The 20,146-nt window shown below is 42.5% G+C and overlaps 1 protein-coding gene across 1 annotated transcript; it reads left to right on the top strand.

The window, feature by feature from the left end:
- The first annotated feature begins 312 nt into the window (after positions 1 to 312).
- Positions 313 to 16,202, top strand: LOC139166411 (NEDD4-binding protein 2-like 2). The gene is made up of 6 exons (XM_070749888.1): positions 313 to 491; positions 2,910 to 4,288; positions 5,622 to 5,749; positions 6,631 to 6,719; positions 13,187 to 13,263; positions 15,795 to 16,202. Exons 2-6 carry the CDS (start codon positions 2,910 to 2,912, stop codon positions 15,991 to 15,993), a joined length of 1,872 nt encoding a protein of 623 aa, XP_070605989.1. The 5' UTR covers positions 313 to 491; the 3' UTR covers positions 15,994 to 16,202.
- Positions 16,203 to 20,146: the final 3,944 nt, after the last annotated feature.

Raw genomic sequence — 20,146 nt, 5'->3', positions numbered from 1 at the left:
TATCCGAATTTTTTAAAGTGATAAATGTTATTAACACTAGGTGGTATAACACACAAAGCATTTTCCGGGGAGGACCTTATCTATGGAGACCTAGAGAGCTATCAAGAGATTTATTTTTTCGAACTTACGACCGTTATACCTGCTACGTCAAGGTCGATAAAATACGACAATGTTTTTTTTTAATGGTTGCATTTTTTCTAAAAAATTTGCCCCACAACTTTCTAGTATTTTGGCGCTCGCACGGGTTCTGCTCTTTACTTTTTCTTCTTCTATGATGTCATACTTAACGCCGTAGGAATCTCGGGAAATGTATTTTGTAGGCCACGAGAGCGGCGTAAAACGCATGCGCGGAAAGCTAAGGAAGCCACCATTTTGGACGGAGCCGATTCGAGGCTGTCTTGGGTTTCGGGGTTGCTTTGGCGGGGGGGCGCCTCGCCGTTCCCGCTTGACCTCCGTAATGCTTGGCGAGCGCGCGGCCGATTTGTTTTGAGGTTAGTCTGCAGGTGCGGATAACAAGTCGCTTTGGGAAGAGGGGTGCTGAGGGAAGGACTGCGAGGAAGCCTCTGATTTGCACGACCTGAGGGAAGAAGAACCGGGGTGGCAGACAGAGATGCTTGTTTTTCTGTGTGACGCGTGTTTACGGAGAGGCTATAATACCTGTCCGCCTTGGCCAGTCTGGTCCTCTTGGACTACAGCTCCCATTGCTCCTCCTAGCTGTGTGAGGGAAGTCGCTTTGCCGTGGGGGATGAGACTTGTAGTCCAGAACCTGCGAGTGGCAGAAAGTGGTAGTAAAGCCCTTCATTGGGGCTGTGCTTTTATAATAATAATAGTAGTAGTAGTAGTAATAATAATAATAATAATAATAATAATAATAATAATAGTAGTAGTAGTAGTAATAGTAATAATAGTAACAGCAATAATAATAATCAGCAATAATAATAATAATAATAATAATAATAATAATAATAATAAAAACAGCAATAACAATAACAACAGAGTTGGAAAGGACCTTGGAGATCTTCTATTCCAACCCCCTGCTTAGGCAGGAAACCCTACCTTACTTCTGACAGATGTTTATCCAACATCTGCTTTAAAACTTCCAGTGTTTGAGCATTCACAACTTCTGGAGGCAAGCTGTTCCACTGATCAACATCCTGACAGTCAGAACCGTTGATCAGTGGAATCTGATCTATCTTTTGTACCTGAGCTGTAATGCCTCGAATGAGGAGGGGCAGGATTGACATGACACCTTCCCCTTCAGTGATGTTGGAGCACCTGATGGGGGGGGGGAGGTAGATGACATGGCCTCCCAAACAGGTGCCCTCGTGAACAGATCATTTGGAGGGGCTGACCTCCCAAAATCTGAATTGTGAGTCTTAGGTAGCACATGGGCCCTTTTAGAAGAATCCCAGAGGGATCTTGAAGTTTTAGTGGACAACCATTTAAATATGAGCCGGCAGTGTGTGCAGCAGCTGCCAAAAAAGCCAACACAGTTCTAGATTGGATTAACAGAAGGAAAGAATCAAGATCACTCGAAGTGTTAATACCACTTTATAAGGCCACTTGGAATACTGCATTCAGTTTTGGTTGCCCCAATGTAAAAAGGATGTTGAGACTCTAGAAAGAGTGCAAAAAAGAGCAACAAAGATGATTAGGGGACTGGAGGCTAAAACATATGAAGAACGGTTGCAGGAACTGGGCATGGCTAGTTTAATGAAAAGAATGGAGTGTCCAGCAAACCTGGAAAACAGGGAAATCAGGGAATTATCAGGGAAATCGTCGGTTCAGGAAATATTGGGATTATAAGGGAATTTGTGAAAAAAACAATAAATCGGGGGGGGACGGACCAAACTGTATTAAAATGTTTAAAAGTAAGAGAAAAATCATGTAAATTTTTTAAAAAATGAATCAGACTGTCAGGCAGAGTCAAGCAAAAGTGAGCATAACTGTGGCAACAACTTGCTTCGTCAGCTACCAATATTTCTCCACCGCATAGCTATTTGGTATGATGTCATCTATCACTGCGCCTTAACTAGATTGCAAGTTACAGGGAAATGTCAGGGAAATATCAGGAAATTTCAAAATGCTTTCTTCCTGGACACCCTGAAAGAAGGACCAGGGGAAACATGATAGCAATGTTCCAATATTTCAGGGGTTGCCACAAAGAAGAGGGAGTCAGCCTATTCTCCAAACACCTGCGGGTAGAACAGGAAGCAATGGGTGGAAACTAAATAAGAAGAGAAGTAACTTAGAACTAAGGAAAAATTTCCTGACATAACAATTAACCAGTGGAACAGCTTGCCTTCAGAAGCTGTGAATGCTCCAGCACTGGAAGTTTAAAGAAGATGTTGGATAACCATTTGTTTGAAGTAGTGTAGGGTTTCTTGCCTAAGCATGGAGTTGGACTAAAGACCTCCAAGGTCCCTTCCAACTCTGTTATCATTATAGAAAAAGACAAGGCTAAAACTGTATGACTTGGGATCTTAATTCTGAAGTGGCAAGGTGTTACTTTATTTTGAAGATGGCTGTTGTGTTTTTTTCAAAATAAGCTCTTAACCATTTTGTCGTTGGGCCTCAATTTCTTCACAACTCTTATTTTCCACCCAAACCAATTGAGAGTTAACATAGGTAGCAAATGTGTCATAGTGTGTACTTGAAATTCCCCTAAGCAGTTTGTAACTGAAGAATATGTTTCATCCTTAGGCTCCTTTTCACAACCTCTCACTAATTTTACAATAACATTATTTTATTAGTAGGAAGTATATTTACATAGAAGAAAAATAGATTGGCTATAATTGGGTGCATCCTCAGTTCAACATGTTTAACTTCAATCATTGCATGAGTAATGTGCGGTCAAAACATGAAACATACTTGATATAATACTTTAAATATATTTTATTGTTTTTAAGATGCTTCATGCTGCGCGCAAGTCAAGATACTTTGAAAATCAAGATGTCTCAATAGCTGAGCCCTCTTCTAAAAGGATGAAATCTACAGAAGAGCCCTATGGTAAATCCTATGATGAATTACAAAGACTTCATGAGGAAATACATATTAAAAAATCCCATTCTGGCTTTATTCCATTGTCGCTATCTGATGATGATGGTGAAGAGGAGGAAAGAGAGAGAGAGAAAAATGTAAAAGTGTTAAACTCGTTTAACCAAGTACCTCCTGGTCAACCACCAAGATCCACACATCCTTCAAGTTTATTAAACAAATCTGAATTTAAAGGAAATGAATATTCTTCTGCTACTAACAACAGCAATGTAGCTCACAATGGAGGTAACAACAATTTCATTAGTGAACATAAGAATGAAGGGAAAATGGAACTGTATAGCACAAGCAAGGCATTTATTGGACCCATGTATAAAAGTGAAAGTAACTGTGAACAAAAGCAAAAGTATGTTGAAAACAACTGCCCAAAGAAATCAAATACTATTACTGATAGAACATCTCAGAAAGAAATAGTGCAAGCTATCTCCTGTGATATGCCAAAAATTGAAGATGAATTGTCACAGTTTTACAGAGAAATTGATCAGCTTGAAAGTAATGAAAGTTGTCCAGATACTCATTTAGAAGAGACAGAAGCAAATTCACCTTATCCACCACTGGACTGTAGTAAATCAAATCAAGTAATGCATGTAAAATCTCAAGAATGGTCTCATAAGACATTAGATGAGAGTAATGAGGAACAATATTTTTATAATGAATCAAATACTTATAGAACTGGCAAAGACATTTGTGATGATCCAAATGGTCACAGAACTGGCATGGAACAAAGTGAACATGGAAGAGATGCATGGGAAAACAAACCACCATGTAATAAACAAGATTTTAGATTCTGGAATGACTTTGTACCTCAGTTTAGGCAGAGTGGCCAACAGACCCATCCATTTGTAATTCCTTACAACCCACCGACTCCATTTACTTCTCACTTCAATTTTCAGAATTCTAATTCCTTGTCGCTTTGTTCAGATGGCTTCAATTCTTCCAATACAGAATGTAAAAAAATTAACACGAACAGTTCAGAACGTGATCAAAGTAATCCATACAGTAATCACTCTAATCATAGTATGCATACAATCAGAGATGAATGTAGTGTACCCGATGGATATATGTTTAATGGTTTCTGTGAAACTCAAGCAAATTGGAAAAACAGTACAGCTCACAATTTTGAGGAGTCAAATAATGTTCCCCAACAGCATCCCCAGGACAAATTATATGAATTTAAAAAGCGGATTTTAATGTTAAGAGGACTTCCAGGCTCTGGAAAGACAACCTTATCTCGGTAAGTGAATCATGAATTTATTTTAAGAATAAAATGTAATTTATGTCCTAGACTTCCTCTTCTATACTGCTGCTTCCTCTTAATCTCTTCTACTTCTTATTCCCTCTATCTCTAGATTGAAGTCAGGACTTTTTCAGTGGTTGGCCAATGGTCTTAAATTATTCAAAGTGTACTTTTTTATTAAGCTCAATTATAAACCTATTAACATTTTAGAAACAAAAACACCTTGTTTTAACTATTCAAAGATTGTGAGCTTTGGACAATTTCAGATCAGCTAGATCTTCTGTATTTCCTTTTTGGTTTAAAATGAAAAACATGAGAGCATGAATAAATAGATGTGGAAAAATGTAAAAGATAAAGACTGTGTAATTCCCCTTCAATAAAGCAAAATTTAAAGCTGTTGAAATAGAGTTTTCAGTTAACCGTGTTAGTATTAGGTTTACACAACTTTTAACTTCCAGCTAAGAAAATGGGCTTTTGTGGACATACAGTGATGGATTCCACAAAATGCCTTTCTGAATCTTACCTGTAAATCATGTTTTCTTATGATTAAACTACATTTAATGGTTATTTCTTTCATTAATTAGAATATTCTATAAAATTTGGGAAATAATTTGAATTGAGATAGCTATAAATATGTTTTAATGTAATAAGCTACATTCTTTTAATCGTATGTTTAGGGAAATAGTTCAAAGTATTTTGTTAAATAGGTATGAGCTAGAACAAATGGGCTGGTTTCTAAAAGTGTTATAGAAAGACCATTTTGAGGAACTTCTTAGAAAGTTTGTATTAATAATTTTAGCTTAGTCTGCATGAGACACATAGTTACCTAAATTAAACTATTAATGTTCAATGGATGTTTATTGTTTATCTTTATGCAGCCTAAATTTTTTTTAAATGTTGTGGGTGGATAAAAGGATACTTCTGAATAATGATGATTGGTAAATTTTAAAGTGATTTTGCACTTAAAAGCAATAAAAATGAAACTGTTGGTTTAGGAACAATAGAAAATAATTGTTAGTGTTCTTAGGTTAGCTTCTTTCCATCACAGAAACTGAAAAATAGATAAAACAGCATAAATAATCAAGTAATTAAGTTATCTGATATGGAATTGAATAAATACTTTCTGAGAAAAATCATTTGTGAATGTATTCTTATGAAGAAAAAATAGGTAATGAAAAATTAAATTTGAGAATGGTTGTAGTCCCAAGATACTGTATCTGTCAAAAATATATTGGAAATGTTTTACTAAAATTTCAGTATAAGATTTTCTATTTTTCCAAACCATAATTTGGCTATGTGGTAATAGACTTTCTTTTTGTTCTTTTGACAGTATTCTCCTTGGTCAGAGTTGTAATGGCATTGTATTCAGTACTGATGATTACTTCCATCAAATCAGTGGGTGTTGGAACTATGATGTTTCTCAGCTTGGTGCTGCTCATGAGTGGAATCAAAATCGAGGTGTGAAAATATTAAGATATGTTAACGTAGAAACATTTACGATGAACTATGCACTTAAAATGATATTCTAAATCTAATTTGCAACAGATTCATTGATATATGCATAATATCCCCATAAGCGGTAGGGAATTTGAATTTTTAGTATGGTTCCTTACTATTTTTCTCTTTTATGGGAAGTTTTGGTGAATGAAAACTCTCTTGTGCCTGTCGTCTCTATAAGTGCAGACAAATCTAAAACGTTAAGAGTGAAAGCAAACCAAGTTAAGCTTACTATTTTTTCTTGCCGATTGTACTTTTCGACATGATCTGTAGATTTTTCTATATGAACAATCAATTGACCATTCATGTATAAATGCAGATTTGGGGCATTTTAAGATATTAATGGGAAGGTTGAGGCAATGTGGATGATAACTATACATACAATGTAATGGCTATCAAAATATTTTGCTAGAGCTTATGAAATTAGAAAACATTTATGATATTAATTATACTTCAGAACTTAAGAGTTAAATCAAGCCAGTGACTAGTCTAGCAATGTTCCCTCTAAGCTGTGCGGCCACACAGGTAACCAGAGAATGGCGCATGGCAGTTTCCAACTGCCACACACCATTTTCTAGTATCAGAGGCTGCGTGACTGCCAGCCCGTGCACTTGACTAGAGAACAACACACAGCAGTTTCCAATTGCCACGCACTGTTTTCTAATGTTAGAAAGGCAGTTGTAGTTTAGTCTGTCATTCTGTGCCAATGCATAATCAACCAGAGATATTCAAACAAGAACAGGAAGATGATAGGCCTCTTCAACTTTTATTCTCTCAGGAGAGTTTCAAAAAATTGGTTGTTTTAACTGCCATTTATTTAATTGAATTCTTATGTATTGCAGCAAAAGAAGCTATGGATCTAGGAAGATCCCCAATTATTATAGACAACACAAATACACAAGCCTGGGAAATGAAGCCTTATGTGAAAGCGGTAAATAAAGCAGCCACTTTTAATGAAGATTAACTTTTCTGTGTTAATATACAAATCCAATTTCTATAAAGAACCGTTGTACCTACCTGAACGGTCTTCTCGATGCCCTGGAAGGAGAGTCCAGCATGAGAGTCCAGCATGGGTTTAGCTCAAGTCTTATTGGTAGGACTGAGTTTCAAATTAACATAAATAAATAATAATTAGGTACCGCCCCCTTGCTGCCCCAAGTACCCAGTTTTAAAAAACGAAAAGATGTAAAGGTAATGAACTTTATTAACAACCATAATAACATAAGAAACAGTATCATCAAACCAAAACTCCCATGGTTCTTCGGGAGGGTATGGACTCTCCTTCCAGGGCATCGAGAAGACCGTTCAGGTAGGTACAACGGTTCTTCTCCCATGCCTCCTGGAAGGAGAGTCCAGCATGGGATATACCCAAGGTCCAAGGTTCAGGGAGGGAGATTGTGAACCATGGGTGGTACCTCCCCGCACACCTTCTGGAGTACCCTTCTGCCAAAAGCAGCTTCAGCTGAAGCGAAGGTGTCCAATTTGTAATGGCGAATAAAAGTTGTGGGTGAACTCCAGGCCGCGGCTCTGCAGATATCTTCAAGGGGAGCTTGTGACGCCCAAGCTGCTGAAGAGGCCGCACTCCTTGTCGAATGAGCCTGTATACCACTCGGTGGAGTCCTTGCGCTCGCCTTGTATGCCTCAACTATACATAGTCTCACCCACTGGCTGATAGTATTAGAAGATACCTTGAGGCCCAGTTTGCTAGCACTAAACGAAACAAACAAAGCCTCAGTCTTGCGTGAACTGCCGGTACGCCTGATGTAAAGCTTCAGTGCTCTGCGTACGTCTATCTTGTGCCATTTAAGCTCTAAAGGGTGAGTACCATGAGCACAAAAATCCGGTAACACCAGCTCTAGAGCCCTGTGAAAGTGAGTGTTAATCTTTGGAAGAAAGGTGGGGTCCAGACGTAAACAAACTCTGTCTGGATAAAATTGACACAAGTCTGATCTGACCGACAGGGCGGACAGTTCGGAAACCCGCCTTGCCGAGGTGACTGCCACCAAAAAGGCCGTCTTAAAGGAAAGGTAACGCAATGGAACAGTTCTCAACGGTTCAAACGGTGGTCCCGTGAGGGCCTGAAGGACCAAGGTCAAGTCCCATGTGGGAAAACGACGAACAGGAGGGGGATGCGTGTTGGTAGCCCCTCTGAGAAAATCCTTAATCCAAGGGTGACTAGTTAAAGGTCCCCCATCGTCCCGCTTTATAATGGTGGCAAGCGCTGCGACCTGACGTTTTAGCGTGTTTGGCGCCAAACCTTTCTCCAAACCCTTCTGCAAGAATTCCAGGACAGGGATGACTGTGGAATCCTGTGGTCGAAGGTTCCTGTCATCGCAGAAGGAATGGAAGGCTGCCCATGTTGCCTGATAAATTCGGACTGTGGAAGGGCGTCGAGCCGCTTGAATAGTCGCGATAACATTCTCGGGAAGGAGACAGCTCCTCAACCTGTCCCCTTCAAATGCCATGCGGTTAAGTGAAACCATTGAGGTTCCGGGTGGTACACGAACCCCTGGCTGAGGCATATCCGGTCGTCCGGTATCCTCCACGGTGGAGAAATGGACAGTTCTCTGAGGTCCGCAAACCACGGTCTCCGAGGCCAATGAGGCGCTAGCAAGATCACCTCCGCCTCCTCCGACAGGATCTTCCTTACCACTGATGGAATGAGTGGAATCGGGGGGAAGGCGTACAGTAGGACCTTTGGCCACTGAAGATGTAGTGCATTGACTCCTTCGGCTCCCGGAGTTGGAAACCGGGAGTAGAACCTCCGGAGTTGGGTATTCTGGGGGGTAGCGAAGAGATCCACCACCGGTTCCCCGAACCGACGCGAGACTTCCTGAAACAGGTCCGGATCGAGCCGCCACTCCGCCGGGTCCAGTTCCTGGCGACTGAGCCAATCCGCCTGCTTGTTGTCCTCCCCCGCGATGTGCTCTGCATGGAGGGAGGAAAGATGAGTCTCCGCCCAGTTGAAGAGGAGGACCGTCTCTTCCATCAACCTGAGAGAGCGCGTTCCACCCTGGTGATTTAAATGCGCCCTGGTCGCTACGTTGTCCGTGCGTACAAGGACGTGGTGACCTTCCAGTAAGGTGGCGAAGGCCAGCAAGGCCAAGCGGACAGCTCTCAACTCCAAGAAATTGATGTTTATTGGACATAGCTCCTGGGGGCTCCAGAATCCCTGAGCCACCTGGGACTGGATGTGAGCCCCCCACCCCAGCAGACTGGCGTCTGTGGTGAGGATCGTGTGATGGCATGGTCCGAAGGAAGTGCCCTGCCGCAGTGCTGCAGATCTCCACCAACGGAGAGAGAGTTGCAACTCGCGTCCCACGACGGTTAGACGGTGTGTATGGCTCAGTCTGCGACGCTGAAACGGGAGCAAGGTCCACTGGAGCAGTCGATAATGGTAACGGGCCCAAGGGACAATGTCCACACAGGATACCAGGGTCCCGAGTACCTTTGACAGGAAAGACAACGGCACCGTTCGGCTCTGCTGAAGGCCGCCTATGAGAGAACAGATGCGGTACTGTCTCTCCGGAGATAGATACACTCTTTGAGAGACCGTATCTATCACCGCACCCAGATGAATGAGTCTGGTGACAGGAGCCAAATGGCTTTTTGGCATGTTGATGGTAAAACCATGACGCTGTAGACAAGACATCGTGGTTCGTAAGTCCTTGTGCGCCCTCTGGCGGGTTGGAGACAGAAGTAAGATGTCGTCCAGATATGCGAGAATCCGTATAGGTCGGGACCGCAGATCGGCCAGTAGTGCATCCAGTACCTTCGTAAAGGTACGGGGGGCCGATGATAGGCCAAAGGGCATGGCCCTGTACTGGTAATGGACGTTGTGTAGACAGAATCGAAGGAATTGTCGATGGTACGGGTGTATGGGAATGTGCAGGTAGGCCTCCTTTAGATCCACTGAAGTAAGCAGGTCCCCTGCCCGAACAGAGGCCAGGATGGAGCGGAGGGAGGCCATCTTGAACCGTCGGTACAGAATATACTGGTTGAGACGTTTGAGGTTCAAGATGAGCCTGCAACCCCCGGAGGCCTTGGGTACAAGGAACACCCTTGAATAGAATCCCGTACCCTTGGAATTGTCCTGAACAGGTTCGATCGCCTGGATTTGTAAAAGGTGGAGAATTTCCTGATCTAACAGAGACCTCCTTTCGAAGTCTCTGGGGACCGGACAGGCAGTAAAATGGTTTGGAGGATCGTGTAGAAACTCGATCTTTAGCCCCTGCGAGATAGTGGCTAAGACCCAAGGGTCTGAGGTGGTAGCTCGCCATCTGTCGCTGAACTTTTGTAGCCTGCCCCCCAAAGGAATGTCGTCCAGGCAGTCACTTGGCACGTCTGGCGTTCCGTTGTTGGTATCCCCGGTATGGGCGTCTCGTCTGGGAGAAACCTCTGCCTCGTTCCTGGGAATACTGTCGGTCATTCCTGTAGGATGTGGAAAAGGCCCCCTGCGAGTAAGGTCTGGTCTGCTGTGAAGGGGCGGACCACGAGTCCCACCGAAAGGACTGCCTACGGGAGTACGGGCCAGCCCTGCGGTCCTGGCGGCGGAAAGATCTTGGGAGGACCTTTCTTTTATCCTTATCCTCCACCAGGACAGGATCTAGAGCCTCCCCGAACAATTTTGTACCCTCAAAGGGAGCAGAAGACAGAGTCCACTTGGACTTGGCATCCACTTGCCAGTTCCTGAGCCAAAGCAGGCGTCTTGACGCAATGGTGGAAGCCATAGCCCTGGAGGCAAATTTCGCGGCATGCAGGGTGGCATCTGTGGAAAATTCCGCAGTCGCGAGGAGCTTATTCAAGTCCTGCCGCAGTCGAGTCTCTTCAGGAGCCAGTCTCGCCTGAACTTCCTGAATCCACATAATGGACGCCCGACTGAAGAAGGAGGCCGTGGAAGCTGCTCGAAGAGCCCAAGCGGCCATCTGGTGGGTCTTTTTGAGAAGAATTTCCGCTCTCCTCTCATCCGGTTTCAAATTGTCCGCCGTCTCTGAAGGCACAACCGTGCGGGAAACCAAAGTGGCCACCGGCTTGTCCACGGGGGGAAACTGGAGCAGCGTCTCCATGCTGTCATCAAAAGTATAAAACCGGCGTTCCAGGTTAGAAGGCCCTTGCGCCGCCGCCGGATGTTGCCACAGGCGCTTGACATTTTCAAGGAAAATCTCCAATGCAGGAACCTTGTCCGATTCCTTAGCGGGTTCCTTGCATAGAGCAGCCGAGGTGCGTGGCCCGTCTGAAGACTCCACTAAAGGCGTTGCTCCTGGTACATCTAAGGCTTGCTTTGCCTTGCGCAATAAAACCCTATACAAGGAGGGTTTAAAAAGTCCCGCCACTGCTGGCTGCTCTGGAACAGTGAATTCATCATCTGACAGGCCGTCACCGTGGTCACTGTCCTCCTCAAAATCAGTGTGGTCAATGGACACAGAACCCAACCCAGTCGGGGGCGGTGGTGCTGACCAAATGTCTCTGGGCTGGATAGGCTGAGAGGGAAAGACATTGGCCCGTTGTGTTGCCGCAGCTATGCCCTGCGTAAATGCATTGGCCACAATGTCCTGTATGGCAGGGGCAAAGGCCTGCCAAGCATCTGCATTGTCTCTAAGCCCCGCTGCCGTGGGGGTGAAGGTAGATGAAGGCACATAACACGGTGTCTGTAACTCCCCCTGAGGCAGTGCCTGGCTATGAGAGGATGAAGGCCTCTCAGGCCTTGCTGCAGTTGATGGCAATGGAGGAAGGACCTGCCTGTCAGGGGACCAGTCCCTCTCAGTTGCGGTGCCCTGGAGACCCATGGAAATAGCTGGAGGAAGAGGCTGGAAAGGGCCTATGGACAATCCACCTACGATGGGGGGGGACAAGGCCGCCTCCAAACGCTGCTCCAGGGCCTTGATCTTCCTCTCAGCCTCACGAAGAGAGGAGCTTGACTGGGAGGACTTACTCCTAGGCTTACTGGCCTTATCCTTCCCTTTGACAGGTGTCTGAACTGGCTGGGCCTGCTCCTCCCCACTGGCAAGTTGGTCAGCCATATCTTATTTCGATATGGGGCAGCGTACTCACGATTAAGCACAAAACACAAGGCAGCTCAAGACTGTTGACAGTATTAACAAGCACTCACTCGCATGTAAAGACATGCAGGCAGGCTGGACAGCTAAACGGGCTTTGATTGGCTGTTAGCCACCCACGTGACCTTGTCAACTGTCTCTGGGCAGATTTAGAGCCCTGACAACTTGGCCAGCTGCCCAGTTCGCGCCAATTCAACGGCAAAAAAATATTTTTGCTGCCTGGCATGAAGCCAAAGCATACAAAGATGGCAGTTTATGAGGGCTCACAGAACTTTTGGCCTCATAGGGCACCTCGCCAATCTAAAAAGGCGGGAACAGCAGTTTTAACAGTAATCGAGCCCTTGCGGCTCGCCAAGCCCTCAATCAGCTGTTCGGCGGCTGTAATGGCCGCCGCGACCTCATTCCCGGCCGGGAACCTTCGTTTCGCCGCGATCTGCCTCGTTGCGGCTTGAGAAGCCTCCCTCCGGCTTGAACAGCTGTTCGGCGGCTGCAATGGCCGCCGCGGCTTCAAACTCCGGCGTCTGAGGCTTCCGCCGCCCCCGACAATGGGGAGGGACGGACCCCCCCCATCTGGGGTGAATGGGCTGATTGGACCTTCAGGTCACAATACTATATAATAAAAAAGCCCAGTTGCTCCTCGGTGGGCAGTACCCGCGAAGAGAAGAGGCCCCAAAAGGAGAAAAGGTGGGGGTGGTGCCCGCGGAGGGCAGAGACCCCATCAGAAGAAGTTGAACCTATATAAAGACAAAGGGAAAAAAATTACAAGGTTCAAGAAAAAACACAATTTAATTAAATTACATTACTTATACTCAACCTAAAGGGAGAGAAAAAAACTCATGTCCTTAACCTCGACTGAGTTTTTTAAAACTGGGTACTTGGGGCAGCAAGGGGGCGGTACCTAATTATTATTTATTTATGTTAATTTGAAACTCAGTCCTACCAATAAGACTTGAGCTAAACCCATGCTGGACTCTCATGCTGGACTCTCCTTCCAGGAGGCATGGGAGAATGTTTTAATCATTTTTGTCATACATTTCATCCATGTGTTAACTAAATCTTATATATATATAAATCTCAAAAAAAAAAACCTTAAAATTTTACTGGGATAAAAATCATTATGTAAAATATGCTAAAAGTGAAGTAGAGTCTTATTATACATGTTGTCTTAAAAGAAATTCCATTGTGCATAATAGGACATTTCCAATTTGGTATATACAGGATTTATTTATTTATTTATTTATTAGATTTGTATGCCACCCCTCTCTGTAGACTCGGGATTGCAGACAAGATCGGCGAAACTATTATTTGCTATTCCTTTTATAACTAATTCTTGTTTGCTTAGGCTCTAGAAAAAGGCTACAATGTGGAATTCTGTGAACCAGATACATGGTGGAAGTTTAATCCTGAAGAACTAGAAAAGTAAGACTTAAATTATACTTCACTCATTTAAAAAAAAATGTATGAGACTTCCATCTAATACTTCATTAATTTCCATTATTGTCCTTAAATATGCAACTTGAAACACTTAAAAACTTTTGTATAAACTTAAAATAATCTTTTTTCCTGCTCCAAGACTAATTTCTTTTCTAGGCTTTGTGAAATAGAATGATATTAAGAATGAATAGAATGTGCTTTCACTTGTATATTTTATTAATTTTTAATTATGCTGATGCTTGTAATTAAGTAAGGTGGATGAGTTCAGTTACAGTAACAGCAGCAGCAATGGGTGCATCTTTGGAAGTCAAGAGTCAATACCAACTTCTTGGTATACAATCTTAGAACTACCGTTTCCTTTTACACTTATAGAGTTTCATTCGCAATCTCCTTTTGTTATTTAGTTGTCCTGATTCCACAAATTCCCTACCGGGAATAATACATGCATGGAGGGCAATAAGGAGATCGCTGACCATTTCAATAGCTATTTCTGTTCAGTTTTCTCAAAAGACACCTTACAATATAATATTATAGATGGATATAGGATTGCTTCCAGCTGTACAGATTCAGCTCCAGTGATCTTAGAAGCCGATGTCTTAGAAGAACTTGAACGATTAAAGATAAATAAAGCAATGGGTCCAGATGGCATCCACCCCAGAGTTCTTAAAGAACTCAGATTTGTCATTGCTACCCCCCTGACTGATTTGTTTAACCAATCCCTGTTAACAGGAGATGTTCCTGAGGATTGGAGAATGGCCAGTGTTGTGCCTATCCACAAGAAGGGCAGTAGAGAAGAAGCTGGTAACTACAGGCCAGTTAGTTTGACATCAGTTATAGTTAAAATGATGGAGACTCTACTCAAAAAGAGGATAAATCAGCACCTAAAAAACAACTTATTGGACCCAAATCAGCATGGCTTTACTGAAGGCAAATCATGTCAGACTAATCTCTTTGACTATGTCACAAAGGTGTTGGATGAAGGTGGTGCGGTGGATATTGCCTATCTGGACTTCAGCAAAGCCTTTGATACGGTTCCACATAAAGAGCTGATAGATAAATTAGTGAAGATTGGACTTAATCCCTGGATAGTTCAGTGGATTTGCAGCTGGCTGAAGCTTAGACATCAGAGAGTTATTGTTAATGGCGAGTATTCTGAGCAGAGACAGGTTACAAGCGGTGTGCCACAAGGGTCTGTTCTGGGTCCTATTCTTTTTAATATGTTTGTGAGTGACATAGCGGAAGGTTTGGTAGGGAAGGTTTGTCTATTTGCCGATGACCCTAAAGTGTGCAATAGGGTTGATATTCCTGGAGGTGTCTGTAATATGGTAAATTATTTAGCTTTACTAGATAAATGGTCAAAGCAATGGAAACTGCAGAGCCCAAAGGGTGGGGGTGCGTGGGTGGGGTTATATTTGGTGTATAAGATGCATTGAAGTTTTTACTCTCTTTTTGGTACTATACGGTACTATACGGTAGTATAAATCCAATACAGCGATCCCTCGATTTTCGCGATCTCGTTCTTCGCGAAACGCTATATCGCGATTTTTCCCACCCGATGACGTCACTCTCTTCCTCCCTCTCTCATCTCTTTCTTTCCTTCTCTCTCTTTCTCTATCTCTCCCCCTCTTGCTGGCGGGCGGCGGGCGGGCGAGCGGGGGCATCAGCGAGGAAGACCCAGGGAAGGTTCCTTCGGCCGCCCAGCAGCTGATCTGCTCGGAAGCACGGCAGCAGCGAGGAGCCGAATCGGGGTTTCCCCTTTGCGTGGGCGGCGGGGAAACCCCGATCTTCATCTGCTCGCTGCTGCTGTGCTGCCGAGCAGATCAGCTGCTGGGCGGCCGAAGGAACCTTCCCTGGGTCTTCCCCGCCGCCCACGCAAACTCCACCATCTGCGCATGCGCGGCCATGAAAAAGGGCGCGCATGCGCAGATGGTGTTTTTACTTCCGCAACCCTACATCGCGAAAAATCGATTATCGTGAGGGGTCTTGGAACGGAACCCTCGCGATAATTGAGGGATCACTGTATATCAGTGGTACCTTGTGCTAGGATACTTGGCAGCAGTTAAACAAAGGAAATGAAGAAATATTTTAGTGCAACAAATAAATAAACAAACAAGTGTCAAAGTATTCAAGAAACTATGTAGCAGCAGCTCCCAACAACAAAAAAACCTAAGTTTATGTTCCTTTTGCTCTCTTCATTTTGTCTATTTAACAAAATCCTTGTTGATACCTATTTATTTCTTAAGATACTTATAAATATGCAGGAAATTGTCACGTTTTAATACATTTGTTTGGAATTAAGCTATATATTCACAATTAAGCTATATATTTAAGACAGACAAAATGCTGCTATCTTTTTGAACATCTTTTATGGTCAAAATCACTGCTCAATTGTTATTTTCCCACATAAATATATATTGGCCCTTGCAATTTTTTTTGAAGAACACAAACTGAAGGCATTCTAGGTAGCATTCCAAGATTATCAGATTTTTATATGTTTAAATTATTTTCTTTTATAGGAGGAATAAACATGGGGTCAGTCGTGAGAAGATTGTGCAAATGCTGGAAAGATATGAATATCAAATCTCGATACCCATTATCATGAATTCAGTGCTTCCTTTTCATAAAACTTCACAAAGACCATATTTACAAAGAAGACAGAGGTGGGGAGACTGTTCAGTCTCTTGGAATACTTTTAATGAGCGAGAATACATTTAAGGTCAATTTTCTTTATCAGTAATAGTTTGCCGTTTATACACAATTAGTACAGTTAAATCTATGGAAGAGACTTAATTCCTTGATCTGTTTTAAATATGCAGTTGATTTCTTTTGTTACTAAAATAGGTTTAATGCAGATTGAATATCTTGGAATTATTTATAAAAATGTAAATGTTTAATATTAAAATGTAAAATACTTTCACATTTTATATTTGTACTAATCTTGATTTTATTGAAACTTGCGATAATCACTGATTTTTAGTGCAACGTTTTACTTATACCACAAACTGCTGAGCAGTTTCTTTTTCTCAATAGAATATCATGGATTTTTAATAAACAAATAACAATGGGGTAACTTTTATCATGGGAAATACATTTGAACAATTCTTTTTTCTGCTTTTAGTAGCATTTCAACTTCTGCATATCTATTAATAACAGTTATGTTATTAATGAAGTTTATCAAAAACATTGACATTCAGCTGAAGTTCTTATGTTTTTATTTTCTGATCTGTACAGAATTTTATCTGTATAAGTTGCAAAAGTGGTGGCAAAATTCTGCAGTTAAAATCTGTGACTTTGAATATCAGCATGCAGCATGTGATTTGTATCTTTATAAATCAGTTCTCACATATAACTTTTTTTATCAAATTCTAAATCCACCCTATTATGGTATGTTAAATAATGTGCCTTTTGATATGGGTACTTAATTTTCTTGTGAAGTAATTAATACATTCAAATATGTTGAAAAAGTGAAACTGGCATTAGTTACAACATCATTTTACATTTGTTTAGGATATAATGTAAACAATATCTACTTCATGATATGTTTGTGGCTGAAATCACAAAAAGTCTGTGCTAAGGCCACGTAATAATTTGAATGCCTGTTTTCTTTCTGCATGGTTTTTGTACTACTGCTTCAACAATCCAATGTCAATGGACTTAAGTATTAAACCGGGCTCCATTTCTCCATGAGAACCTTTGGAAGTTAAAGAGTAGCATGCCCTGTAGAAAAAATTCTTATAAGTTATTAAGAACTGTTAGTAAAATAATTCAGCTTTCATGACTAGATTTTTTAAAAAAAATAAAGTTATGCAGGACATAATATCCATGCTCAGTGATGAAATCTACAAAAATAAAGACATTTATTAAAGCAGCAGCCAGAAATACAATTTAAACATACTTTCCCATAATATTTCTAGATAATCAAACTATTAACGGAAATATTCACTTTATCTCTCATGTCTTGGCCAGAAGTGGTATTCATCTGGTTCGGACCAATTTGCTTGAACTGGTAGCGAAAAGTTTAACTGGTCTGCCGAACCGGCAATACAGTGTTCCCTCGATTTTTGCGGGTTCGAACTTCGCGGAACGTCTATACCACGGTTTTTCAAAAATATTAATTAAAAAATACTTTGCGGTTTTTTCCCCTATACCATGGTTTTTCCCACCCGATGACGTCATTGTCATTGTCAAACTTTTGTCTGCCTTTAAAAAACATTTTTTAAAATAAACTTTAATAAATAAACATGGTGAGTAATGATCTAAATGGTTGCTAAGGGAATGGGAAATTGTAATTTGGGGTTTAAAATGTTAAGGGAAGGCTTGGGATACTGTTCATAGCCAAAAATAGTGTATTTACTTCCGCATCTCTACTTTGCGGAAATTCAACTTTCGCAGGCGGTCTCGGAACGCATCCCCCGCGAAAATCGAGGGAACACTGTACCTCTGCCCCCCACCTGGCTGGTCACCGCTCATCCCACCCACTCACCCCACCCACCACACCTTTTATATGTTGCCTTTGCCACACTGCCCAGCTAATTGCCTCGTCTCTCCTGTTCTGCTCACCAAAGGTAAGAATGCCACCCGTCATCTTTCACCTCAGTTTGGGGACCCAGGGACGTGCTATTCCCCGAAACCCTGGAGCCTCCAACCGCTTGCCAGTCACCTTGGCTAGGTCAGGGAATGCACCATTCTCTGGCTTTCCCCAGGGGACCTCTGCCCACGTCACCCACTCGCCCTTCATCTCAGGTCAGGGACAGGGGATGTGCCAGTCACTGGCTCTGGCCTTCCCTGGGGCCTCTGCCCACATGCCACCCGCTTGCCCGCCATCTTACTCACTTTCATCCGTGCCTTGGTGAGGAGGTGGCACAGGACACGAGGAGGCTCGGCCATCTTTCGCGAGAAGCCTCCAGCCACCAGTAGTTTTCAGCTGCGTTCAGAGCAGCTCTGCTGTGACGCCATCCTTTTGGTGCAGCAGGCTGTTCTGGTCAAGTTTGGCTGCGAGCGGCACCAGCAGGCACATATCTCATCACACGTGGATGAGTCCCTCCAGTGCAATGAGATGTGTGTCTGTTTGCTGTGTGTATGAGGCCAAGGAGGAGAGACAATCAGGTTGAACACTAGAAGACTTGGACTAATTTTTCTGCTGGTTATGTGGGTGTAGTTTGATGGGTGTGGCTTGGTGGGGTCATGTGACTGAGTGGATGTGGCCAATTCAAAGTCACTTATTGCAAGGTACCACCCTGCCTTGCCGGGAGTGATGTCGAGTTAGCCACTTCTACTCAGTCATGACTCCCACCAAGCCAAACCCACAGAAACGGTAGTAAAAAAATTGAATCCCACCCCTCGGAGTCTAGACTGATATGTTTATGAATCTACTGACTCAAACTTACAGAAAACATTTACTTACATGATTTTGAATGAAACCTTCAGCCTTCACCAGGATATCCATATGATGGAATAGTGGTTCCATTACACTTTACCCTTTGACAGTGAACTCAAATGTAGGATAGATAGATCATTCTGCACCTACAGAACTCTTATAACAATTTCACCCTCAGGTCTGTGAGCTCAAACTTCCAAATGTTCACTAAGGACCATGTTGGTTGGGAAGGGAAAAGAAATCAACACATCTCTAGGGCACCCAGGTTGATGAAAGGAACCTCATAATATGGATGGAATAGTTAATAGTGAGAATACAATATTTAAGTGATTTCCCCACAGTCATATTCAAAAACCCCAAATCTGTTTAACTACATGGTAATATCTGGCAATATTATCTACTGAAGTGCAGTTTGATCTCTTATTTTTCTCTACAACTACTTTTTCTACTTTTTTATTATTTATTATAACTCTATACAAATATGACTTTGTTTCTTGTGTTTCTTTTTCTTTTAAACGAAAAACACATAGAGGATTGGAGAATCATGCAATGAGACTCGAAGTCCAGATTCAATTCTGGATATTTATTATTTTTTGTGTGTCCTAATCTTTAATGTATTGAAAAATATGCATGTAAATACTACTAAATAGAAATAATTAAAAGATATTTTGGATAATTTGCTGCTTAATTTCTTTGCTCCATTGCCATTTTCTTTTTTTAAGTAGAAGAGGTTCTTGTAAAAATTAAGTTCAGTAAGTTTAATTAAACTTTGCATTTAACAATGTGTGCTTATAACTATTAGTCAGTGCACCAGTATTTTGCAAGTTAATAGTACATATTTTATAATTAGTAATATGAGAATATTGCCTTTGTTCATCTCAACATAGTTATGTAATTCATCATGATATGCAGGAAACCAGATAACTTTGGGGCCAAGATTCAGTAACAATTATGTAAACAAAAAGGACAAAAGCATTCCTTAAGGCTAAAAAGCAGGTAACATTCAGAAGAAACTAAGCTTGACTCTTTCCTGACTTACTGGGGAGCAAGATAAGGAGAAACTATGAAACTTGCAAGATTCTGTTGGTATAGTCGTGATGGCGAACATGGGTGTCATGGGTGGCACGCGGAACCCTATCTGCTGGCACACGAGCCATTGCCCTAGCTCAGCTCCAACATTCATGTGTGTGTCAGCCAGCTGATTTTTGGCTTGCGCAGAGGTTCTGGGAGGACGCTTTTGGCTTCCAGAGAGCCTCTGCATAGGACGGGAAGGGCAATTTTACCCTCTTCTGGCTCCAGGGAAGCCTTTGGAGCCTGGGAAGGGTGAAACATGAACCTACTGGGCCCACCAGAAGTTGGGAAACAGGACGTTTCTTGCCTCCAGAGGGCCTCCGCGAGGTGGGGAAAACTTTCCATCCACCCCAGGAGTTGAATTATGGGTGTGAGCACTCATGCATGGGTGACAGTGCGCACACACGTTCTTTCGTCACC

The sequence above is a fragment of the Erythrolamprus reginae genome, chromosome 4 (genome assembly GCF_031021105.1).
Source record: "Erythrolamprus reginae isolate rEryReg1 chromosome 4, rEryReg1.hap1, whole genome shotgun sequence".
Lineage (NCBI taxonomy): Eukaryota > Metazoa > Chordata > Lepidosauria > Squamata > Dipsadidae > Erythrolamprus > Erythrolamprus reginae.
This window is presented reverse-complemented; position numbering and strand designations above follow the sequence as displayed.

What these genes read in the sequence shown, in the direction of transcription:
- LOC139166411 (XM_070749888.1), top strand. Translation starts at nt 2,910, where the DNA reads ATGCTTCATGCTGCGCGCAAGTCAAGATACTTTGAAAATCAAGATGTC. An exon ending in GGAAAGACAACCTTATCTCG is followed by an intron (nt 4,289 to 5,621) that starts GTAAGTGAATCA and finishes TTCTTTTGACAG; the next exon opens with TATTCTCCTTGGTCAGAGTT. An exon ending in AATCCTGAAGAACTAGAAAA is followed by an intron (nt 13,264 to 15,794) that starts GTAAGACTTAAA and finishes TTTCTTTTATAG; the next exon opens with GAGGAATAAACATGGGGTCA.